This window comes from Psittacula echo (genome assembly GCF_963264785.1).
Source record: "Psittacula echo genome assembly, chromosome: 5".
In the NCBI taxonomy this organism is placed as follows: Eukaryota; Metazoa; Chordata; class Aves; order Psittaciformes; family Psittacidae; genus Psittacula; species Psittacula echo.
This window is the reverse complement of record NC_137739.1, coordinates 31,417,965-31,443,894: the sequence shown is the minus strand read 5'-3', so window position 1 is coordinate 31,443,894 and position 25,930 is coordinate 31,417,965. Positions and strand designations below refer to the sequence as shown.

Here is a 25,930-nt window from a genome sequence, read left to right as displayed (position 1 = left end):
GCTATTACCTTTCAAACCTGCCATACCCATCTGTTCATAATAAAAGCAGATTCATGTGACTGAAGTTTGTGTGTATACAATATAAAAATCGTACCTGAGATCTTTACCTTTGTTATTCATAGAATCATAGAATAGTTAGGGTTGGAAAGGGCCTTAAGATCATCTAGTTCCAACCCCCCTGCCATGGGCAGGGACACCTCACCCAAGGCTTCGTCCAACGTGGCCTTGAACACCGCCAGGGATGGAGCATTCACAGCTTCCCTGGACAACCCATTCCGGTGCCTCACCACCCTCTCAGTAAAGAATTTCTTCCTTAGATCCAATCTAAACTTCCCCTCTTTAAGTTTGAACCCGTTACCCCTTGTCACTACAGTCCCTGATGAATAGTCCATCCCCAGCACCCCTATAGCCCCCTTCAGATACTGGAAGACTACTATGAGGTCTCCACACAGCCTTCTCTTCTCCAGGCTGAACAGCCCCAACTTTCTCAGCCTGTCTTCATATGGGAGGTGCTCCAGTCCCTTGATCATCCTCGTGGCCCTCCTCTGGACTTGTTCCAACAGTTCCATGTCCCTTTTATGTTGAGGACACCAGAACTGCACACAATACTCCAAGTGAGGTCTCACGAGAGCAGAGTAGAGGGGCAGGATCACCTCTTTCGACCTGCTGGTCATGCTCCTTTTGATGCAGCCCAGGATATGGTTGGCTTTCTGTTACCTGTCTGAATTCAGGATGCATTTGTGATTTCTTTTAAAAGGGGTGTGTGTGTAAATTTTGTCTAGCTGAATGTATTTTGAAGTACACAGCTCCTCACAATGTTTCACATTATTACGAAGGTGCTTTATTTGCTACATTCTTCTGACTTTGTGCCTTCTAACTTCTGATTTTTTTGTTTCTTTAGTGTATTGTCTTCTAAGAATAGTAATTTTAATGCTATATCTGTCCTTGCTGAATGATAATGCTGACTGATTTCTTATGAATCTTCAAATTATACCAACTAATGTATTGTGAAGAAACACATACTTCTATGCTCATAGTGTTCAGATAATCTTTTCCTAAGAGTTCTGTTTTATTTGTCCCTCTTTGTATGAATCTTAAAATTATGTCTGGTTATTTTCTTACAGATATTAGCACATTGATTATAGAATTTTTGTAATTTTCTTTTAGTCTTTGGCATACTTCAGCTTTATATCAGATCTTAGCAACTATATGCGTATTTTATAAGCTGAAACAACAAAGAAATACTGGCAAGTTTCCTGATAGAAAAAACGAATCAATGCTCAAGTGGAGGTTCTCAACCAAGCCTCCTCTTCACAATCTTTAATGTATTAAAGTGACTTTTATGATTCATGATATCATAAGTTGAACAGTAGTATTAGTAATGGGTTTCTTGAGTCGTGAGGTTGTTTTTCTCTGTTGTTCCAGAGAAGCTTTTCTGAAGTGGTAGAGTTGTACATTTCAGTTGGTTAAAAATTTCACATTTGACTTTACATCTTTAGTTTTAAGAGCAGTCTGAAGGTAAAAGAATCCATAGGAGGTTGTTCTCAATCAAATATCTGGTCTGTCTGAATGAGGAATTAGAAGTATATGTGCAATTGCAGGGCTACACTTTTGTTAGGATGAGGGACATGTGGTGGGATAGCTAGGATAACTGGATTGCTGTGATGGATGAGTACAGGCTCTTTAATAAGTCCAAGGGATAAGGAGAGGAGGGGGAGATGTTCTTCATGTGGGAACAGCAGGACTGCATAGGTCTCTGGTTTGGGATAAGTGATAAGCCAGTCAAGAGCTGATGGGTCAGAATTAGCTGGTGGAGCAGTGTGTGTGGCATTATGGTGCTGCCTGCTGCAGAGTGCCTGATAAGAAAGATGGTGAGGCTTTCTTCAGAGAACTGTAAGAAGCCTCATGTTCACAGGCCCAGGTTTTCATGGGGAATTTTAACCAACTCAGTATCTGCTGGAAGAGTATCATAACAGGGCACATGAAATCAAGGAGCTTTCTGGGATTCAGGGATGGCAACTGGTAACCTAAAGCGGGTTATTGAGCTCTGGCAAGGTTAGACACTGCTGGACCTCATACTTAATAAGAAGAATTAGTTGGGAGTGTGAAGGCTGGAGGCAGCTTTCAGGAGTTTCCATCCTTAGAGATACTCTGAACACACTTTTCCATAAGAAAAGAGGGGAGGTTTAAAAGAAGGACAGACATTTTAAAAAAGTCTAGATTAATTTGTGTAAAGTTGTATTAAAATGTTTACATTTGGGCTTCTGCCTCTTTCTTCAGTCTTTATGAAGAAGCCTTTAAAAGGGGTTTGCATTGCAAAGCTCGTCTGTATGTTTTCCTGTTGTGTCATGCCAGAAAGAAGAGTAGAACCTTGCTCCAGTTAGTTTGATCAAAACACATGCATCACTGACAAAGAGCAAAATGCTTTCCTCTTTTTCAAAAAGTGCTTATTATAAGTGCATTTAATTATTGTTTGGCCTTTGTATGAACTTATCTTTGAAGGTGGTCTAATTTATGGTTAATCTCCCTTAGGAATGGTTCCTGTATCCAATGTAACTTAAGCCTCTTCTGTCTATTAATTTGGTCATCTTACCACTGGGCTTATATTTCAAATTATTTTGTCTTTGTTATTATTTGGCTAATTAATGCATGCATTTAAATTTGCTAGCTACAAGTAAATACATTTTAGTTTCTTTCCTTCCTTTCATCAGAAGTTATGCTTTTTATTTATTTATTGAGGACTAAGAAATAATGGTATAGCAGAGAGAGAGAGAAGAGAAAACCTGTCAGAATCAGCTGTGGCTTGATAACAAAATGAAATGTGTGACTCTTCTGATATATTATGTTTTGTTTTGTTTTAAACTTAAGATTGTCTTGCAAGGACATGGAACACGAGTGAATGCAAAATCTCAGCCGAGTGGAGAGAAAGCCTTTCGCTGTGACTATGATGGCTGTGGAAAACTATACACAACAGCTCACCATCTGAAGGTGATGAGATGTAAAATGAGTGTTGTTAACTTTGCAGGCATGATTATGTGGTTAAAAGTAATAGAAATTAACAGAGAGGTAGTCCTAATTGTGCTGGTTTATCAAATGTTTATTGGATTGATTTTGTATCCAATAATTGGTTGTCCCAGGTGCTTTGCTGATTTTGCTCAGTGTTTTGGACAGTTGCAGGTGTAGGATCATGTTAGGCTCCTATATTGCCAGCATGTAAGAAATGACTTGTTGAGACAGTTTCTAAAAGCAATGTTCCAGAAATTCTGAAATCCACTGTTCACTGTATCTCCTTTCAGTATTTGCACAATCATGCAAAAATTCTGATTTTTTTTGGAAGATTTTTGCCATCATGATACAAAGTTTAACTCTTCAAAACAATCCAACATTCAAAGTGAAAAGCAGGAACATCTTTTCTTTACAGATGGAAACTTCCTTTTTTAAATTCAGTAATGGAATTATTGAAACAGTAAAGGTGTAGAGCTGTTCACATTCCAGCTTAGGCTGAGGTGATCACTTGCCGATGAAGTAAACTCCTTGCAGTGCTGCCTTGTCTCTGACAAGACACTGGAGACAGTGAGTAGTTGACTCTATGGATCCTGCGCTAAAATTGTGTCCTTGCTATAGAGATTTTATGAAATGTAAGAGGATCATTAGAAGCGCTCAGTGGAGTAAACAAAAAATTCAGACAGTGGGCTCTGAGGCATGTTTGCATACTGTCTTCAATGTAGTTGTATGATGGCAACTCTGTGTGTATTTACGGAAATGTAAAACATACTTAGTTTTAGGGAAAACATTGTCACCATATTTCTTTTTTTTTTTAACACTGCTTTAAAAAGAAGACACTTGAATGTGAATCATATGAAGAGAAAGTAAACACATTATATTTGAGAATGAACTGTTTCTGTGTTGAAATAATCAAATACAACATTTCATTAAGTAAGTATATTGGATGTCTTGACAGGTGCATGAAAGGTCACACACGGGAGACAGGCCATATCAGTGTGAACATCCTGGATGTGGCAAAGCCTTTGCAACAGGTAATCTTTTGTAGACTAGCTCCTCCTGCTTGCTAGTGCTTGTTTTAAAGTAAGTTTTTAATATTGCCTTGTTTTAAACTGCTAAAAACTTGGTTGGGAGGACTGCAGTAAAAAAAAAGGTCATAATTTCAGCTAGTGTAGAAAGTACAAGGGATTTAACTCTTAGTTACTGAAGGAGGAATGACATGAAACATTTGACATTTTCCCTTACTGTTCACTTGTCATGCTGTAGTCAGATTTTTTTTTTTTTTTTTTTAATAGTCCTTTCTTAACTAATAGTATGAATTGAGGTGATAATAAGAAGCTGAACCTGTTAGTATGAGGCAAGTACCTGATCTGTTCCACATTTAAAAGGAACTTTGATGGAAGAAGATGCTTTAAGTGATCTTATTGAATTTGTATCAGTGATGTTTCTCATGAAGTCAGCTCTACATTTTGTACAGACTATTCTGCTTATAAATGATGCTCTTCCTGAGATTGAATTCTATTATGCAAAATGCCTTTATGAAGAATGAAATATGGAAGAAAGTGAAAGAAAAATCTTGCTTCAAATGTTATTCTTTTACTTTGAATGCAAAGTAGCATGATGCTTGGAAAAGTTAAGGTCTTTTTTTTTTTTTTTTTAAAAAATAAAATCAACAAAAAAACCCACAAAACAGAACAACAAAACCCCTTAAGGTATTATTTTAAATTAACTTAATCTGAGCTAATACATGAAGTACTGTTTCTTTGAATATGAAAAAGCAAAAGAAATGCTGATGAGAAAGTTCAAAAAGGGAAACAACCATCCTTAAACAGTTGCACCCAAGTTTAATTGCATAGTGTCTGTAAAGAAATTTCAGAACTGCATAATGAAATATTCTCTTCCAATGCAACAGATTGAACATTTCTAAAATGGCTGTTTCAGGGCTCTTTAGTCATGATGTTTTCAGGGAAGTGCAGAAAGAAAAATCCTGGTAAAATGCTCTTCGTAGAATAAATTACAGAGGGCCTGATCCAAAGCTTGCTTTTAGACTGGTAGAGTTCTTGATGACAGTGAGTTCCTAAAAGTAATCTTAAAGGGAATGGGTGTCCGTGACTGCTGTCAATTGGTACCTATATGTGATGATGTTAATAATATGGTTTAAAATAATTAAAGCCTGGATAAGCAGTAGTGCTTTTTGTGATGACTTCATTAATGATACTGATTTTTGTATAAGCAAATAATCAGTTGTCATTTTAATGACATTACTGGTAAGAGATTAAAAAGTATGTGGAATACAGATTATACAGCTTCCTCAGAAGACAGAATACATATTTGTCTACATTATAATCATTACAGTTTATCCTTTTGAAGGGAGGAAGCATTATGGAAGTGTAATTTCTTCATAAATGAAGGATGAAAGGATTTCTAAACTGTATCTTGAGTTCTGCTGCTCTGTATGGTAGAATGAAGAGCTTGTCAAGAGTGAAAGAGCAAATTTTACTCACCGGGGAGCTTCCTGATTGGAATGGCAAGCATAGCTTTTGCTGGTGATTGTTTATGTTATCCTAATTTTGTGATTATACAATTATAACATCCTGTCTAATATTCAGGGTATGGGTTAAAAAGTCATGTCCGAACACACACTGGTGAAAAGCCTTATCGGTGCACAGAAGAAAATTGCACCAAGTCATTCAAGACTTCAGGAGACCTACAGAAACATATCCGAACCCACACAGGTACTATTGTCACCCCTCCTATTTTTTTTTTTTTTTTTTAATTCACTTAAGTGGACTTTTTTTCTTTGCTGATTCTGTGACTTTGTACTTATGAAATCAGCCTGTGTATATTCTCTTTCTGAAGCCCAGTGAGCAAAACAGCATTTCAGCATGGTAAGCATTTACTGCAAATCCAGCATGCTTATCTTGGAAAAAGTGCTTAAGCATTCACGGTGCTATTGCAAATGCACTAACTTCTGTCAGTGTATCACTTATATTGTCACTGAGTTACGTGATGCCTTTACAGTTTCATTTGCAGCTGTAACAGAACAAGGAGCTTTTCCTCAATAATATTGCTTGCCTCTTAGAAATGGCAGTGTTCTTAAGTTTTGGTGCTTTAAAGTAACTTGCATGCCAGCTTCATGAAGGTCTTCAGATCTGAGCTTGTTGTTACCCTGATCTCCCTTCTTGCAGCAGAAAAATGAGCAAAAATGTCAAGAAAAACAGCTGTTATCAAAACATAGAATCATAGAATAGTTAGGGTTGGAAAGGACCTTGAGATCATCTAGTTCCAACCCCCCTGCCATGGGCAGGGACACCCCACACTAAACCATGCCACCCAAGGCCTCACCCAACCTGGCCTTGAACACCACCAAGGATGGAGCATTCACAGCTTCCCTGGGCAACCCATTCCAGTGCCTCACCACCCTCTCAGTAAAGAATTTCTTCCTTATATCCAATCTAAACTTCCCCTGTTTAAGTTTGAACCCGTTACCCCTTGTCCTGTCACTACAGTCCCTGATGAAGAGTCCCTCCTCAGCATCCTTGTAGGCCCCCTTCAGATAATGGAAGGCTGCTATGAGGTCTCCACGCAGCCTTCTCTTCCCCAGGCTGAACAGCCCCAACTTTCTCAGCCTGTTTCCATACGGGAGGTGCTCCAGTCCCCTGATCATCCTCGTGGCCCTCCTCTGGACTTGTTCCAACAGCTCCATATACTTTTTATGTTGAGGACACCAGAACTGCACACAATACTCTAAGTGAGGTCTCACGAGAGCAGACTAGAGGGGCAGGATCACCTCCTTCGACCTGCTGGTCATGCTCCTTTTGATGCAGCCCAGGATATGGTTGGCTTTCTGGGCTGCGAGCGCACACTGAAGCCAGCTCATGTTCATTTTCTCATCGACCAACACCCCAAAGTCCTTCTCTGCAGGGCTGCTCTGAATCTCTTCTCTGCCAACCTGTAGCTGTGCCTGGGATTGCTCCGACCCAGGTGTAGGACCTTGCACTTGGCATGGTTAAACTTCATCAGGTTGGCATCAGCCCACCTCACAAGCGTGTCGAGGTCCCTCTGGATGGCATCCCTTCCCTCCGGCGTATCAACTGAACCACACAGCTTGGTGTCATCGGCAAACTTGCTGAGGGCGCACTCAATCCCCCTGTCCATGTCACCGACAAAGACGTTGAACAAGACCGGTCCCAACACCGATCCCTGAGGGACACCACTCGTTACTGGTCTCCAGCCGGACATCGAGCCATTGACTACAACTCTTTGCGTGCGGCCATCCAGCCAGTTCTTTATCCACTGAGTGGTCCACCCATCAAATTGATCATTGAACATCCACATCCATAAAAAATAACATCTTATGTTTTGTCTAAAAAAGATTAATTTGAAAGACAAAGCACCAGTAAATTCTAGACAGCATACATGACAAAGGCCAACCCTATGGGTGCACACATATGTGAACGAATTTCCACAATGTCTCTTCTGTTCCTGACATTTCCAATTTAAAAAAAAAAAAGTAAAAGGAAAAAAAGCCCCAACCCAAACCTCGTATGTAGGAAGTATAATCTGTCACTTATTCTATTACATATATTTACCTGCCTGCTAGAACACCAATGTTTTTTTCCACTAAACTTTCTGAATCTTAGAGAGGAAAAAAGAGCAAAAGAAATATTTTTTCCTTATATTAAAAAGAACAAAGCAGGGGAGGATAAAAGCAGGCAATAAAAAATCTGCTTTCCTGGACTTCTGTATTCAAGGACAGCCTGTTGGGATCAGTGCTGTTTTGATGTTAAATTGGTCATCAGAATGAAGACAGAAAACTGTTATCTGTTTTCAGTTCTAGAAGAGAACTGTCTGACATTATGTAGTACATCAAGTACAGACTATGAACTAGAAGACTTCCTTAGTATGGACAACAACTTGATTAGCTGTAGAATGTTTTCTTCACTTCTTTATGGCCACAGAAGTTGTACAATAATTTAACCACTTTCATGTAATCTAGCAGTGGAGACAAAAGACTTGAGCCAGCCATGTGTAACCATTTACACATTTAAACAATATTAATAATACAGTTATAAGCTCCCAGCAGTCCAGGGACTGGAGTTCAGGGGAGTCTTTTTTTAGATGCATGAGTAGTTTCAGGAAACCAAAAAAATGAGAAAACTGCACCAAGTCCTTTGAGCAGATGGATGGAGAGGTATATGCTCATACACCTCTATGCAAGCTCCAACAGTGCATCTGATGGAGGCAAGTCTAGGCTCTGCCCACTCTCACAGGGTTCCCAAAACTTTACATTCCTTTATCATGTAGAGCAGGGTAGCACTTCCCTCATTTTCTGCCTGTTTTAGCCAGTGCTCTTTCCCTCTTTCAGTGGCAGTCCAGTCTCGTTTCCTCTTACTGTCAAATGCTTGCCCAGGGTCCTCCATGACTTCCCTAGACATACCATTCTAGTATCAGAAAAGCTGCAGTGGATGATTCCTCACAGCTGATGTGGGGTAGAGCTTGAAAGCTTCTGCCTTGCTTTGCATTTCTAGTGCTAGAAATCTCTGTTACCTGGAAACAGGTCGCTTTTCTAATGAGTGCATTAGAAACTTTAAAGGTTGGCTTCACCAACCGGTTGGACAACATTCTTGCGGGCATTCTTTAAGAGTCTTCTGGTATGGTTTCTAAGGCAGGGTCTGTTGTTGGGCAGGGTTGACTCTGCAGCCCTGCTCCTTTCAGGCTTGATTTGAGATCCTGTGCTGAAGCAAGGATTAGGGGAGCTATGGTAACACAACACTGAGGCGTGTATGTTTAATGCACACACACACTGCCTTGGCAGAAAGCTGAAAAACCTTCTGAAGCAGCTGCTGCCCTAAGGAATGAATTATAGTTTCCTCTGCCAAGGAGCTAACTACTTTCGAGTTTCATGGTATTAGTGTCTCTATCAGGACTTTGTTTTTTATTTCTGTCTCTAAGTACTTAATGTTATGTCTGTAGTGGTAATCTGTCTTCTCTGGCTCTAAGATTCTTCTGTTTGGTAAGCAGTACCAAACTGGAACCTACATATCTCTAGGAAGTGTTAAATTACAACAGGGCAACACAGTTAACCCCGTTCACTCTCCTGCTCTGTGTGCTTTAATAGACCTGACAGGTCAGGGGTATTGGGATATTAGACAGGGGTTGGCCTAATCTACTGAAATGTTTTGGTGCAATGATGTTAAGTTATTGTGCTTAGATTTATATTGCATTAATGGAGTTATTTTAAAATAACCTGTATTTGTGATTGCTCTGGGGGCTTGAAATGATTTTCAGAGCTATCTGTCCTTAAAGAGTGTTCTCTATAATGAGTTTTACTAATCCACTTGTATCTTGGTTATATGTTAAATCATGAAGGGGTTTTATTATTTTTTAGTTTTATGAATTACAATTGACAAATGTAAAAATATATATATTATATATATTATTATACTATACTTATTTTGGGTAATGTATGTATGAATGGGGGGTGGTTTTAAATACGTGTTAGAATATGGACAGTGTGGAGGCTAATCCAAGCAACTGAGTCTGTTTTATACATCACAAAGTACTAATCTAAATACTTCATAATTGAGTTTACAGATGGTATGATTTTCCTGAATTTTGACAGTTTTGGTTAAATGGTGGAACACTCCACAGTGGCATGTTCATGGTGTTTCCCACTGGGTCTCAAAGAGAGAATTAGGTAGCTTTAGATTCCTACATTCAGTCTTAAGTGTAACTTAATATTTTTGTTCTTTTATAATTTTTGCATGTGTGCCATTTTTCCTTTATTTTTCAGGTGAAAGACCCTTTAAGTGTCCATTTGAAGGATGTGGCAGGTCATTCACAACATCTAATATTAGAAAGGTTCACATCAGGACACACACAGGCGAAAGGCCTTATTACTGTACAGAGCCAGGATGTGGGAGAGCTTTTGCCAGTGCAACTAATTATAAGAATCATGTGAGAATACACACAGGTATATGAGTGATGTTTTGTATTTTGAAGTGGAATCTGCTTGGGAAAGGCTTTGTCATTCTCCTTGTGAACACTGTTTTGGTACATTGTAATCGGGTTTAGTCATGTTTATGTGACCTGGCTTGGCACTTCTATTTGGGCTTGTCTACCCTGAGCTGAGGACAGTTAAGCAGTTAGGTTTCCTGCTTTGCTGTCAAGGCAGAATAATTTTGTTTTGGATACATAGTTCTTTAAAATGAATGCAAAACCTCATCTTCAGTGGCCATTGGGCTACATCCTTATGTGGTTCTGGGGTTTGCCTCCGTTGTGAGCTGCTTCTTAAATAAATAACAGTAAAGTGCAAGTCTGAGTATGACTTGGGCTCATCATTGTGAGTCATTGTTTCATCCCAGCTGTATTTTCCTTGCTGCTGGAGCAGTGGTCAAAACCTTTCTATACAGTGAAGGTGAAAATACATATCGAACTTGATCAGTTAGCAGAAATAATCAGCACAGATTCAAAGGTTCTAAAATGTAAAAGCCAGTGATAGCTGTATAATCTTGGTAGTCTTAGGTATTTTATGGAATCACAGACAGGTTTCATAGAGGTATGTTTTGTATCTCAGATAATCTTTTTAGTTCACAATTTGGACATTTGTTTAATTAATTTTTAAACGAAAGTTGTTTTTATATGAAACCATAATTGTTTAAACATATGCTTCCCATAAGCTTTCTTCAGAGCTTAAAGACTCAAAAGTAAGTGAAATTGTGCTAGGGTGTCAACATACCCAATTACTGAGGAGAAGTATGGGGCTTCCAGTAATAAAAGAACAAAATTCTCAATACGATGCTAAACTGACATTGCAACTTTCAGCCTGTATCCTTCTGTCTTCATCAGAAGGAGGTTTTAGATGGAATGGAGAGAAAAGGGGGCAAGTTTTACTGGCAGTTGTTCTACAAAAAGACAGTGAGAAGGTGCATTGATAAACTCTATAAGCTTGATCTTCACTGTTGGCTTTGAAATTGACATGTGGTTGGTAATGAAGTTGTGTCACCAAATGTCACTTGTTGACAATTTTTTCTTCTGCATCCTGAATTAAGTTCTCTTTATCCCTTTTGTTTCCCATACAGGGGAGAAGCCCTATGTCTGTACAGTTCCTGGTTGTGACAAACGTTTTACAGAGTACTCTAGTTTGTACAAGCATCACGTTGTACATACTCATTCCAAACCATATAACTGTAATCACTGTGGGAAAACATACAAGCAGATTTCTACACTTGCTATGCATAAGCGGACAGCGCACAATGACACAGAGCCCATTGAAGAAGAACAAGAGGCTTTTTTTGAGCCACCTCCAGGTTAGAGTTTCAGTTTTGGAATCTTGTGTTGTAAAAAAAAGGGCTGGATAATATTTTGCTGGGGTGTTTTATAACCAAGCAAATGAGAGCATAGATAAAAATCTGAAGCACTTAATAAAGTTATTTAACTTCTTTGTGTGACTTTTTAGTCTGGTAGGCAACTTGTAAACAGAAACTGAGAGAGTAATTGACCAGATCATAAACTCATTTACAGCAGTCCTGGAGATAAGAAAAATCTGAGATGCAGTCCCAGCAAACCTGCTATAAAAACGAATGTGGGGAGGGACCTGGGAGAATCTAAAACGCTTATGCTTACAAGCTACTGAATTTTTCTTGGGTTTTTTTCTAAGAGTGTATCTAGAACACCATGCTTGGTGACAGTCTTTTGTGCAGGAGCAAAGGCACTGCCTTGAGAAGAGGAAAATCCATCTTTGCACTACGCTAATACTGTGCTGGTTTTGCTGTGGTTAATAGCAGTTCGTATAAACTGTCCTAGAAGCAAAGATGAAAATAAGTTCATTTGCTTCAGTATTCATGGTATCATGAGTATTGAATCCTATGACTATTAAAGATCAGACTGAAGGAAGTACTGTGACAGGACAAATACCACTTGTCAAATTGTGATTTTTACATGTGACTGAACATTGGAAATAAGTGCACAAACTGTTTTGGCCAAAGAAGTTGTTTTCCTGTATGTATGTGGGAAACTATACTGAAGCAGATCTGCTGGAATCCAGTTCCTTTTAAGGGAATTATAAGATTCATTTGATGAGGTTAAACATTTATTAAGATATTGAACTTAAGTCATACAAAGGCATCCCTGTGTTCTTCTGTATGTTTGTTAATTAATAACTCTTTAAAAGCTGCCAGTTGTGTTTGCATGGAGCATCTTGTATGGAGAGGTTAACATATAATGAATTAATTAGAAATGTTTGTCACCATTTCAATATTTGCTAATACACTCAGTGTATATTTTCTTTATGTATAGTATTTGTGTATTAAAGCTCACTGCTAAAAGATTATACCCCATGTTCGTAAAACAGACTTTCTGACTTGCTTTTATTTTTCTCCTCTTTCCACTAAAATTTTTCTGTCACAGTGTTTAAAACCTTCAAACCAGGCTGGCATTTAACCCTTGTCATTTGCTTTCCTGGGAGCATCTAGAGTATGTAAACTACCCTTTTGCCTTCTTTGTATCAAATAGGTCAAGGCGAAGATGTTCTCAAAGGTTCCCAAATAACCTATGTGACAGGTGTAGACGGAGAAGATGTAATTTCTGCACAGGTTGCTACAGTTACTCAGTCAGGATTAGGTCAACAAGTAGCACTAATATCCCAGGATGGAACCCAACATGTAAGTAAACACAGTGTTGAAGAGCTGACAAAAATACATTGAGAATTGAGAGAGGTGTTGCAGATACTCATGTGCTTTCTAAGATCAGTTGGGATTCTTGATAAATATGTATGTAGGTTTCTTTAGAACAGAAGCTTCTCTGGAGCTGGGTTAGGATATGTTTAGGGTTGAGCCTCCTGTGGAATACCTAAATTAAACCCCATATTCTGACATCTGAAACTGCATTAATAAAAAGCTTGATTTTTTTTTTTTTTTTTTTTTTTTTGCTATCCTTGTTATCTTTGTCACTATTAAAGCAGGCATAACAATTGTTACAGCCTAGTTTCTGAGGTTTGTTGCTAGTCCAGGTGCCTGCTTTACAAGCTGTTTGGTATTGTGCAGTTCTTACCATTTTTAACATAAACAAGAGATTAAGGAATGCTTTCAACTACCCCCACTTGAAAATTCCTATGGATATATTTTTTTAAGGTTTTCCTATGAAATTTCATTAAGAGGGGATTTCAGCACAACTCATTTGTTTAGCTATGGTAATGTATTGAAGGCATATGGGAAAAAGTTTATATCTCAGCTGGAAATGTAGCTGAAATGCCAGTAGCATATGTAAGATATCTCCTAAATTCAAATTGGAAATTAAATATTACCAGCTTTGAACATTGCAGCAGCACTAAGTAACTGGCATTTTTACCCTCTAAAATGAAGGCCAGAAGTCTTGACATGGAGTTCTTGCATTTATTTATGCTATCCTTCAGCTTGACTTTAGTTCTTGGTTTTTTTATTACCTTGTAAATCAGACATGAAATCATTTATCTGATGCCCTAATGTGTTTATACTGGAGACATTAGTAATTTATATTGTTAGTTTTTTATTTTTTATTTGTGGTTTAAATTCTAAGCCTTAGGAGGGCCTTTAGCATTTCTGTTAAGATCACATGTGTCAAGTGTTACTGCCTTGAATCACATTGTCCATTGTGTGAGACGCATAGATAATGTATCACACAGTTATTTGGGGTATGATCTGATTAACATGGAGTTGCAGTCTCTGGGCACAAGTATGCATTCTTTTTCTTATTACTGAGAGCCATATTTTTATTTCTGTAAACAGATAATCGTGTCTGAAAGGTCATGGAATGTTAGGTCCTGATCAGTAAGATGAATGTGATGATGCCTCTTTGTCTAAGACTGGGAATTGGCTAAAGAGTGATGGTGATTCTCGAGGAATCCATGAGCATGCTGGTCAGAATGTGGAAAAATGCTACTAGATGTTTTGGACAGTATATTAATTATGACCAGCTTGAAAGACTTTTCCCCCATTATTAATAGGCTTTTTGTTCCAGATTGCTACACATTTTGTTTCAAACGAAGAAATTAAGCTAGCCAGGAATATTCCTGCTGAATCAACTAGCAGGAATTTGTTTGATATATGCTGTTACACTTCAAATGCTTATCATCAGGTTTTGGTTGGGTTTGTTTTTTTTTTTTTCCCAAACCTTACTTAAAAACATATGTTATGTTGCCAAAAACTAAGACTAGGTATGACTTCAGCAGCAATTAAACCTTCTTCTTCTAGTTCAGGAACTATTTTGTGTTTCAGGTCAACATAACCCAGGCAGATATGCAGGCCATTGGCAATACTATCACTATGGTAACACAAGATGGCACCACCATCACAGTACCTGCCCATGATGCCGTCATCTCTTCTGCAGGGACACATTCTGTAGCAATGGTTACTGCTGAAGGCACTGAAGGACAACAGGTAAGATATAATCCTGTGTAGCTGTTTAATGTTCCTTTATAGGATGATCTAAAATAGGCATCTTTGCCCTGCAGAGAAGGACTTGGGGGTGTTGGCTGACAAGAAAATGAACATGAGCCAGATTTAGTGTGTGCTCGCAGCCCAGAAAGCCAACCGTATCCTGGGCTGCATCAAAAGAGGTGTGACCAGCAGGTTGAAGGAGGTGATCCTGCCCCTCTATTCTGCTTTCATGAGATCTCACTTGGAGTATTGTGTACAGTTCTGGTGTCCTCAACATAAGAAGGACATGGAACTGTTGGAACAAGTCCAGAGGAGGGCCACGAGGATGATCAGGGGGCTGGAGCACCTCCTGTATGAAGAGAGGCTGAGAAAGTTGGGGCTGTTCAGCCTGGAGAAGAGAAGGCTGTGTGGAGACCTCATAGCAGCCTTCCAGTATCTGAAGGGGGCCTATAAGGATGCTAGGAAGGGACTCTTCATTAGGGACTGTAGTGGTAGGCCAAGGGGTAACAGATTAAAACTTAACCAGGGGAAGTTTAGCTTGGATATAAGGAAGAAGTTCTTTACTGTGAGGGTGGTGAGGCATTGGAATGGGTTGCCCAAGGAAGCTGTGAATGCTCCATCCCTGGCGGCGTTCAAGGCCAGGTTGGATGGAGTCTTGGCTAACATGGTTTGGTGTGTGGTGACTCTGCCCATGGCAGGGGGGTTGGAACTACATGATCTTAAGGTCCTTTCCAAGCCTAACTATGCTATGATTCTATCTAAGCCATCACATTTCTGTCATTCACATGGATTTATCCAAGTAAAGCAGTTTTCAACACCTGGCCATAGCATTCCTTTTACGTAAAAGGAATGATTATTCATATTCACACTCATACAATCATACAATGATGTGTTCTACTCCATTGCTATACATAAGCATATGGCAGAATGTTCTAAAAACAATTGGGCACCAAGAAAAAAGTTAAGGTACCAGTCTGGCATTTCATTGAGATGTATGCATGTAAAATAAGACCTGGAAATGTTAAGTGTTTTCCCCAAAGTCACGTAGTCAATGAGTGGCAGAACTAAGAATAGAATCCAGTATAAACTGTAACATTATCAATATTATGAGACTGTAGTTAATTTGGCAGATAGGAAGCATTTGTGTAAGTATGTCTCTGTGGGTTTGTTCTTAATATACAAATACAATACCTAGGTTTTAAAGTAGAAATATAGTGAATAATTTTTAAACTTTAACTTAATAATGGATTCCACTGTTCAAAAAATGCACCGGATGAACATGAATATACTTACTAATCACTATGCTCTGTATGTCTAAATAATGACAGGCTTATAGACACATTTACTGAATTTCTGTGCAATTCTCAGGAAAGTCATATTTTGAGAGCTAATAGGTAACTTTGAGAACACAATGATGGCAACCTTTTGTAAAAATTTATCTTTTACAGAATAAAATTATGCTCATGCATGATCACAGCTTTGAATTTAACTTTGAAGATAACCATTGTAACAGATCTGTCATCTAGTTGATTCTCTTCCTTTGGTATTGAAGGTTGCTATTGTGGCTCAAGACTTAGCAGCATTTCATAGCGCCTCATCAGACATGGGACATCAGCAACATGGGCACCATTTAGTGACTACAGAAACTAGACCTGTCACATTGTTGGCTACATCAAATGGAACACAAATTGCAGTACAGGTAAGATGGTGATAAATGTTTTTGGAGTGTTTCTTACTTCTAGAACTACAAGCTCTTAGTCATGCAACAAAATTATTCTAATAAGCTTGGCTCCCCTACAAAAAAATACCCCATAACCATATGATCTCATATTTTAAATAATATGTAGGAAGAGGAATAGTAAGCACCTGATTTTCCAAATGAATCCATTCAGTTTTTAAACACTGATAAAGCCAGGAGCCTGATAGCCAAATTGAAGTCCTAAGGAGTTGATAACAGAGCTGCTTTTGCTTTGAGTAGCTCCAGAATGTGCGAGCTAGTGACTAAATGACAAGCAGTATTTAGAACTGTCCCATTAGGTCCATCTGGCAAATAATCTGGTTTTCCTTTTCACACTGTCATGCAGCTTTATCCTGAGCCAACAGGTTAATGACCAGCTTTGTTTTTAATAGGTTGAGGTTGTCTTCAGTATTCCCATCACTGGACATACGTGCATGGTGTACATATCCTTCTCAAAATCGTGTCTTTATTCAGGGTTAGTTGAAATTGGCTCTGACCATGCCAGATATGTTAATGGCCTTGTACTTTTACTATAAGATAACTTCCTTCCTAAACTACTGTAGAATCAGAGTCATCATGACTGCTTTTCTTATGTAGTCAGGATTCTGCAATAAAGTTAAACTTTTTACATATATTAATGTCATATGGTGTTCCAAAGAGCTGACCTTCTGCAAGAGTTAAGAAAAGTGAAGATTGTTTGCCACTGTTGTTTACCAATGTTAAAATGTAATTCAACAGCCACCATGACTTTTGAAAGCTTTATCTTAGCTTTGTTGTATCTGCCAAGTTGAAATATCATCTGTTTTGTGTGTCATGAAATGTGTTTACCATGCAGCAGTTCTTTGAAGAAAATTTATTCAGTAAATATATAGAAACTCAGTTTAATCTGCTACCAGAAGCTAGCTTAATTGCCATGTCGATTAGATAGCTGCTAGTATATATTACCCAGAAGAGGTGTGACTCCTGATCACACTTACTTGTGCTAAAGAATTGACCCATATCCAGATCTTTGCCTTCATCTTTAATTTGTTTGTTGGGGTTTGGTTTTGTGTTGTGGTTTGTTTTTTTTTTTTTTACACGTTTATTTCCATATATAACGTTTTGGATTTACTTATGTTTAAATGTATTTGTTTCAGCTTGGAGAACAACAGTCTCTGGAAGAAGCCATTAGAATAGCCTCCAGAATACAACAGGGTGAAACCCCAGGGATTGATGATTAACTTCTGAAACTGCTACCAGAACAATAGAGTGAAAGGTATTTTATTTTCAATCAACAAAGGTCCATGCCAGCAGCAACCCATAAAAACTTTGAAGTTCCCCACTCACTGAAACTGTACACATTTTATGCAAGAGTGAAGAACATTTTGTAAGTTTTGTGTACGTAACCCTTGGACTGGACTGACATCACCTGCTTCCAACTGTTGTATTTTCAGGAATGTGTAATTAGGATTATATAGTAAATTTCCTTGTTATCCTTTCATCAGATTTCAGACTGGTCTACAAGCAAATGAAAAATTGAATATAAGTATTGGAATTAATTTTTAATGTCATGTGCGAATAATGCAGGCATTACTGAAGAACTCAAATGTTTAAAATACTATTGAAAAAAAATCATAATTTCAGGAACCCTTACGAGTAATAAAGATGACAGAGCCTTTTAAATTGCATTCCATAAATGGAAAAGTCTTGGATTTGAGCCAACTGTAAATCTTCATATTTTGATTTGTTTCATATGGATTTGAATACTCTTTGGATTATCTATCCCGTCTCATTCATTGTAAATACAGACTGTTAATGCTGGAAGTGCTAATTATATTATCTTTAAATTGGATTATGTACAAAGGCAACACTTTGGTTGTTCAATATTAAAGGAAGTAAATCTAATGATTTTTGTTTCTTTACATATTTTACTTAAGATGTTACTCTCAAATTATTATGCAATAAAATATAGCAAGACTGTATTGTCTAGATAGGATGATATTGTTGTGTGACATACCGGTTTACTTTTAATGAGACTGAAGTGCAAATTATTTATTTATGGCCATGTATAAATTTTTCAAGTTTATTAATCATAAACTTAATTTCTGATGTATTAATTTTGATCGTAATCCACTGTAGTGAATTAAGTAATTACTGTTAATAGTTACTTTAAACATTCTAAAGCACTACAAGAATGATTAAAGTAGTAAGTAATTAGTAATTAGGCAACCAATTTTGACTTAAAAAGTAAACATGCCTGTTTTCAAGAGGTAAGTTTACTTTTCAAATGGTGCATTTGCAGCAAAAGTACAAGTACTAATAGTCTATTTTCAACGGTTCTGAGTGCCTGCTGCTACCATTCAGTACCCAGGTTGTGCTGATAATCAGTGCTTTTGAAAATCAGGACATAAGTTACTAGAAAAAAGGGATTAGTTGATGATGATGTAAGCCTCTCTATGCCTATCATTCTGTAAAGGGAAAAAAATCCATTGTAGATATGTCTAACACATGCAGTAAAAAGTAATTTTTTTTATATATGGAAAAATGTCTTTTGTTAGTAAGCTTGTTAAGTTAAAAATTTTTGGCTTCATGTAAAATTCAGTGCTTATTTTAGATGAGTGGCAAGAGCACTTATGAAACTGAAGCTTCATCTTTTACGTTCTCAAGGGAAGGAGTAAACATCTGGATGAAGTGTTAATCAAGTAATCGTTTTATAAGTATTGTGAGGTACACATTTTACATGAAGTCCGTAACTACATACCTTGAGGTATTTGACCTCAAAAAGGCCAAGTTTAAGTAGAATGAAGCTAATTTATCATGAATAGATGTATCAGAGTGGGTTGCAGCCTTTTGTTTTTCATACAGATGACCAATTGAAAAGCGCAGTGAAAGAATATGGTACTGTGGGATAGGTGTAGATCTATTACAAAGTAAAACCTGAAACCATTGAGGTTTTTCTGTAACTTTTGTATAGGATTGAGGCTGCTTGCTCACCTAGGTGCCAGTTTTCCTGAGGTGGTGTAATTCTTGATATCCCATGAAGATAAATGTACTATGCAAGGAGGATTCATTGCCTGTCAACTAGATCAGTTTCTTAGTAGTTATTACCTTTTAGACATTAAAGATGTATCATTTGACAAGATCATTCAAGGTTTTTTTGCTTACATTTTATTGCTTAATAGTTTCTGGAAATGGTGGCTGGAACAGTGGCTTTGACTCTAGCAAAGAAATAACTTCAGTTCTTACTTCTTCTTGTTTCCCAGGACATTTTCTGACCACTGTACAAATATGAGTATTCTTCTTCTTTCATACTAGTTGGTTTGCTGCAAGGCATTCAGAAATAGCTCAGCCAGGAAAAGCTGCAGTATTTTTTTAATTATTTATCTTACTGGTATCTTACCTGCTAGTCTTGCAGAACTCCCAAGTCAGAGGTTGTGCTTCCATGTTGTGCTAGCTACCCCTATAAAGGAAATATACTTACTGAATAAATAAGCCAGACTGACTTAAGGTGCTTGGTGTTTAAAGAGAAGCTGAGGTGACTACATGTGTCATAGCTGTGAGACCTGTATTCATAATGGACTTGTCTTCAGAGTGGAGAGACCTGTGTGACTTTCTGCCCTGCTTCCATTCAGAGCGCAGTGGAAGGAGCTGTTTTGGTAAGCTGATGCTGCCTGATGGTGTCGGAAGGTCCTGTATGGAAAACTGGACAGGATGAAATCAGGTTAGGTAGGAATATTGGTGGAAAGGATTTCAGGAGGACACAAACAATACGACAAAAAGGGTTGGGCTTTTGGCAGTAGAAATCTCTATCCTTTCCCCATACATTTTACTCCTCTTTTTGAAGTTCTATTCAACAGGAATGCTTTGGCACACTAGAAGGAAATAATTTATCAAAGAGGAATCCTATAAAATACAGCAACGCAGTACACTGCTTCCACTTACAAATTGGCTCTCACATTTCCAGCATTCCCAGTCAGAATTTTTCTTTCAATTTGAATTCCAAGTCTACACAAACTCCTCCCTTAAAGGAATAAAACCAAAGTTTCTCTAGACTCTGCAGTCAACTCTTCCCTTTTAAATGTTTCTACAGTTCTTCACCACTGTGGTTTTGCTTTTTGTTACTGTAGTTGAGTGCCTCTCCCGATAGTAAAAAGAGAGGCAGTTATTTTCGGTACTCCAGACTGATGACCTATTGTGTCACAAACACTGCGCATAACAATAGGATAGTCTTTGCCCTAAAGAGCTAATGCCAAAGAACACATGAATAGGCTGACGCTGGAAGAGTGTGTTTTTATAAGAGTAAACCCTGAAGCCTGTTTAAAGTTGTAAACAGCCGTAATCCCTGTTGGTATAATTAATCTCAGCAACTGATCAGCTGACTGATACCAGAGATATTCAGGCACAGTGTAGAAGATAAAGCCATGTGGTGTCTGCTTAGCACACAGGAGAAGGTCAGAAGTGATAATCCAGATAAACAAAATGTCTGAGCTTGGAAGGATGTTCTTCCTAAACTTTACTCTCGTTCCAAACCCTCATACCCCCTCAAATACTGCTGTGAGTCACTTGTTTGGCTGCATGCTGCGTACTTCTCTGAGTGCAGTCACGGATCCTTCCAAAGGACAGGCAGATATTTAAACGGTAATCAGCCACCAGGAAAAGATGGCATGGAGTCAGGATGTGATAAACAGTGTTTTGGAATCTGGCAACTTCAACGTTACAGCTGTTAGTCAGATTGCACACCTTGGATTGACCAAGTGCCCTATAACAAACCTATTCAGTCACTCTTAGTTTGTCATTGAATGAAGACAATGAAATGTTCTGTAATTTTTATTTACAGTTATTTGGAACTTTAAAAATATATTTATTCAGCACGCATCTTTTGTCCTGAAAAAGGATAGAAATTAACACATGCCTCATCTTTGCAGATGCATAAATTCAAACTCCACCTGGTTGTTCATAGTAAGGTATTCCTTTTTTTTTTTTTTTTTTTTGCAAAGCAATATATATATTTGAACACTAGATTCCCCAAAAGTATTTTTTGCTCCATCAATGGAAAAACTTCCCTATGGACTCCTATTACAAAAGACAAAAAAAATCAAGAGCTACCGTCATTTCCTGTGTCCTGTATAGTAAAGTACACTCCAAATAATACATAGAAACAAGAATTTTTCTTTGTGTTATGTGTATTGTAAAATGTAGCTTTGGAGTTTCCAGCAGTTTGACATTCCTTTGATGCTGTTTTTAATTCTGCTAGTAAAGTTCAGTTGGCCAAAGGAAAACTTAACAGTCTAATTAAATCATCACCATTAGCAGTAAGTGGCTGACACCTAACCCTATGGGGAATGTGATACCAGACCTTTTCAACTGAGGGTTATACTCAAAGCAGACTTTAATTATCCCAATAAACATACAAGCTTTTATCAACAAGCAAACATTCTGTCCTATGCAGTTTGCATATTTATCTCTAATGGAAATATGACCCCCTTAAATGCCATCCATCTCAGGTTCTGAAGCAGTAAGGGATTTTATTTGGATTATTTTTGTTCTGGTTTGATTATTTGAGCCTTTTACTCGAAGGAATGGTAAAACATTTACAATTTCATGGCAGAAGTGATTGTGCAGAATTATTTCTGTAACAAAAGTGTTCTATGTTACTGTCAAAACCCCAACATTTTTCCTTTGTTTAAGTCCCTTGCCAGCCCTTAGGTTGACTGACTGCTCTATTTTACTTATTTTTCTGGGGAGTTTTAGACTCTCCACAATGTTACTGCTTGATTCTATAGTTTTTGGCTGAGAGGCTTCTGAGCTTGTCTTAGTGAGGCAAGATAGAAAAGGAAGCCTAACATCTGGCAGGTCTGCTGGTGTAACAGAAACTATCACATGACTGTAGAAAGCTCCTGGAGAAAGCAATGTTCCAAAGCTACATCTCTAGTGAGCTCTTTGCTTTGGTATAGAGCTAATTCAGATTTTGAATATAGGTTGTAATGACTGAAAAGTCATAAAGTACAAGACAGGTTTGTCAGTCTTGTGCTTTCTGAAAGTACAAGACTGGAACAGGCAGGATTAGCTGATTTTTGTTTTCAACCATATATTCAAGATGTAAGAGAGAGATTTTTTTGAACGTACATAGCTTCCTAAGGATGATGTTAGTGGGAAGAAGATGTCTGAACTTCTTGAAACTTTTACTAGGCTACTATCTTTTTATCTGCATCCCTGAAAATGCTTGGAAAAATGTCTTAACCTTACATGATAATGTGTAAGAGATTTATAAAATGAATAGTAGTAAATTTGAAAAAAAGGTTGAGTACATCTTCTATGATTTTACATGTTCCCTGAAGGAGGAAAAGAAAGCAAGCTAGTGATCCCGGGAAACTAGTAGTGACTATTTAGTTTACATGCATTAGATATTTTGAGGTTTTTAATTGCAGATTTATGTTCTACTCAGATCATTTTAACTTCACATCAGCAAAGAAATGGGGCATTCAAATTGTACCTGCTTTTAGTCATGGCAATCATTCTGTCTCTTCAACTTTTAGTATGTTATGGAGGAAATTGCTGATCTGAATACAACTCTCAAACAGATTCTTTTGCCACTTTGTAAGCAGAGATTTCAAGTGTTAAGAGGCAGGTGTACAGGCAAAAAGGGAGTCACTAAAAAGAGTGTGTTCTCATAGTCGCAGAGAAATACTGAATTGTATGTGACTGCTTGGCAAAGCCTGTGGGCTTTTTTTTAATGTACCTTGTGTATTATGACTGATGAGTATCTTAAAATCTTCCCTTAATTCCCAGGTTTTGGGCCCAGAAGCTGCTCTTTACTTTGGGAGGCATCCTAGGTGCTGTCAAATTCCCCATTCTGTTCTCCACCTTGTTTTCTTGCTCTTACTAATTCCTGGGTGAATACATCCTTAAGAAATGCTCTATCTGCATGCAGACTATAGCTAAAAAGAGTAAAAGGACTGGCAGCGTCAGTTGCAGGCGTGTCTTCGGACACAAAGTCCACCTTTGATGGAGAACCCATTCAACTCTGGACCTTGTAATGAAGAAAAGAGGTTGCCAGCTAACATCAGCTGTTAGCAGCACGACCTCAGATAAACTAACCTTTAAACTCTTGATGATCCGGAGACAACATCTCCCCGTTAGCACACTACTGCTGAGACCCATTAGCCCTGTATATACCAGGTCTTCCATGAACACTAGAATGCCATCACTGGCACTGGTGACAAGCACACTGGTCCCTGGGTACCTGCTGAAACCCAAGAGAAAAGCCAGAAACAGCACAGATCTGTCTCTGATCCGGGTTCTCCAGCAACAGCCTTGGCACAGGTGGCTGTAGTGTTTCTGTTTTTCATATAAGCAATTTGACCTTCCTTCTCTTCCGCTTTTTCACTCCATTTACCCTTCTTATAATAAGATGAACTCATCGTAGTTTCACAACTGTGCTGGCTGATGCAGAATGGGTTTAATCCAGTTTTTGGCAGAACTCTTCTAATTTTATTAAAGAGATTTTGGGGGATTGCAGATGAACTTGTGAGTTCAGGAAATCCTGATAAGACAGCAGTGTACTCTCTTCTGTGGCAGTTCCCTCTGACAGCCAGACAAATGAGCCATTGCTCCATTTCTTTTCCATTCATCATTATTTGTGTTCCCCTGCTACCCACAAAGGAGAGAACAACTGTTTCCCTTGAGCTTGAAAACTAGTTAAAAGCACTTGTTTGTTGGTGAATGTGTGCTGCCCCAGATAAGTATTTCTGGTAGCAAAATCTTCAGTGCACCAGACTGATATACTTACTTCTTAATTTAAAAGCAACTATTATTAAAAAAAAAAAAAAAAGAAAGCCACAAAAACCAAATAGAAGCAAGTTTTGCAAATATACCCTGAAAACTCTTAAAACTACTTACATTTGCAGGAGTATCAGTCAGGCACCACCCGGACATAAGGTTATATGCTGTTATATCCATTTGGAGGATCAAGGCTTTAGTTTGTAAGGCTCAAAGGTGCAGTTCTCAGCTTCAGAGAATTTGTGATCAATTTGGCTTAGAGTACGGTGCAGGAGAAGCCTGCAGAGCTCTTCCCTGCTCACCTCTCTTCCTCCTGTGATGATTGCTAATGTACTCTCTGTCTAAGCAAATTGGCTCTGCAGTGCTTTTTAGTTAGGCTGTTTGTAGGCTTGCCAATGCTCATTGTGGTGATGTCATGGGGGGCAAGAGAACAGAGTTGCCACTGTTTGGAGGAAAAATAATCTTCTCTTCAATGCAACTGCTTATGGTCCCATCAAACCACAGCAAAAGAACAAGTGATGCAAATTCAGAACAGCACATTTATAAAGCCTACAAATGCTGTCCTTATATAGCAACTATGCATTTTGTTATAATTACGTATTTATTCAGTACTTCCCTTTCTTATTTGCTCTCAGTTTGGAAATAAATGTTCTTTTAAAAGTTGTTACTGGTGTTTCTTTCTTTCTTTCTCTGTTCCTTTTTTCCTTTCCTCTCTCTGGTCTTCAAAAATGCTTCCTTCTGTGTACAAATTCTAAATTGTCCCATTTGACTTTGTCCCACTTAAACTGTTGAAGTGATTAGCAATTCATTAGTTCAAGTCTATACAATAGGGCTGCTGAATTTCATTTTGCCACTTACCCTCACTAAATACCTTAGTAGACTGCCAAAGCAAAGCAGCACCAGTTCTATTTAGGTTGATTTTGGGAAGAAAACTTTGACATTTCAGGGGAAGGGGTTTATCAAAAGCTTAAATTCTTTACTCTTTTTTTAAAGAAAAGAAAACTTCATATACGACTGAAGCAAGCCGCAGATGGTAGCTGGGATGTTTTAGCAACTGCTTTGCATTTCCCTCTGTGGACTTTAACTGAGGAGATAGAGGCTGTATTTTTTAATAGCCTTCCTTTATATCATCTGTTCTAAAACTTGAACGCTTTAGTATTTGTTGTACAGCACACTTTGGTTTTAAACATTAGGGGTTTTAATGGGACATTAGTGTGATTCTAAATTATTGCATGCCAAGTGTTTTTACAGCACTTAGTCTGATGTAGCTGTACCTCTGTAAATGCTGCCCAATCCTGTTTTCATAGGTTAGGTTGGCTACTTTCAGTTTTCGGAAACTAGTTTTCAGGATGTTTCCATAATGTCAAAAAGTGTGTTCTTGTGGCTCACCACTGCTTGTCCTGAAAAACAAGAAAAACCCCGAACTGAAACAACTGTCTTAGCTTTCAGGCCATTGAAAGTGTGAGAAACAGGTAGGGATGTGATACTAAAGCAGAAATGTTTCTATGTAGGCCTTACAAAAGAAAAGGGTTATGACCCACATGTCTCAAGGTGACAGAGCTCCAAGCAAAGCCATTTCACTGCACAGGCATGGGGAGTGTGAGCAGAGTTACACTGATGGCTGGTCCACTTAGCCAAGTTAATTTCAAATGCTCTTAGGTTCGTACAACGCAGGTGGCACAGCCAGCCACCTCCTGCAGAGTACTGGTGAGAGCTGCTGGAGACAGTTACACTGCCCTGCACAGCAGCCCTGCACAAAGAAAGTGGGTATTTTCACATAGAAAAGGTTTATAAAGGAGGAGTTGCTAGCAGAAGCAGAGTATGGGACACTAGCATCTCCGTGTTGTTTCTTACCTCCTGAAAGCATGCGGGCACTTGGAGAGTAGCAGTTGTATTAACAGCACCAGTGTTGAAAAAGGATAAAAATGTATTCTGGTATTTTTGGTTTGTGCCTCAATGGAAAATCTGTGTACAAATAACCTGTTGGATATATGGGTGTCCCGTTTCAGCAGGC

The 25,930-nt window shown here is 38.2% G+C and overlaps 1 protein-coding gene across 3 annotated transcripts in view; it reads left to right on the top strand.

The window, feature by feature from the left end:
- ZNF143 (zinc finger protein 143) overlaps positions 1-25,930 on the top strand; it is a 53,587-nt gene that overhangs the window by 23,379 nt on the left and 4,278 nt on the right. For 2 of the 3 annotated variants that reach the window (XM_080617210.1, XM_080617208.1), the window contains exons 8-16: positions 2,869-2,988; positions 3,962-4,037; positions 5,613-5,738; positions 9,800-9,979; positions 11,088-11,315; positions 12,520-12,668; positions 14,259-14,420; positions 15,973-16,119; positions 17,295-24,579. In XM_080617210.1, the coding sequence (XP_080473336.1) occupies positions 2,869-2,988; positions 3,962-4,037; positions 5,613-5,738; positions 9,800-9,979; positions 11,088-11,315; positions 12,520-12,668; positions 14,259-14,420; positions 15,973-16,119; positions 17,295-17,378 (1,272 nt within the window). In that variant the 3' untranslated portion in view covers positions 17,379-24,579. Of the gene's footprint in view, positions 1-2,868; positions 2,989-3,961; positions 4,038-5,612; positions 5,739-9,799; positions 9,980-11,087; positions 11,316-12,519; positions 12,669-14,258; positions 14,421-15,972; positions 16,120-17,294; positions 24,580-25,930 lie in introns of those variants that run through there. The other variant, XM_080617209.1, reaches the window with a different exon arrangement.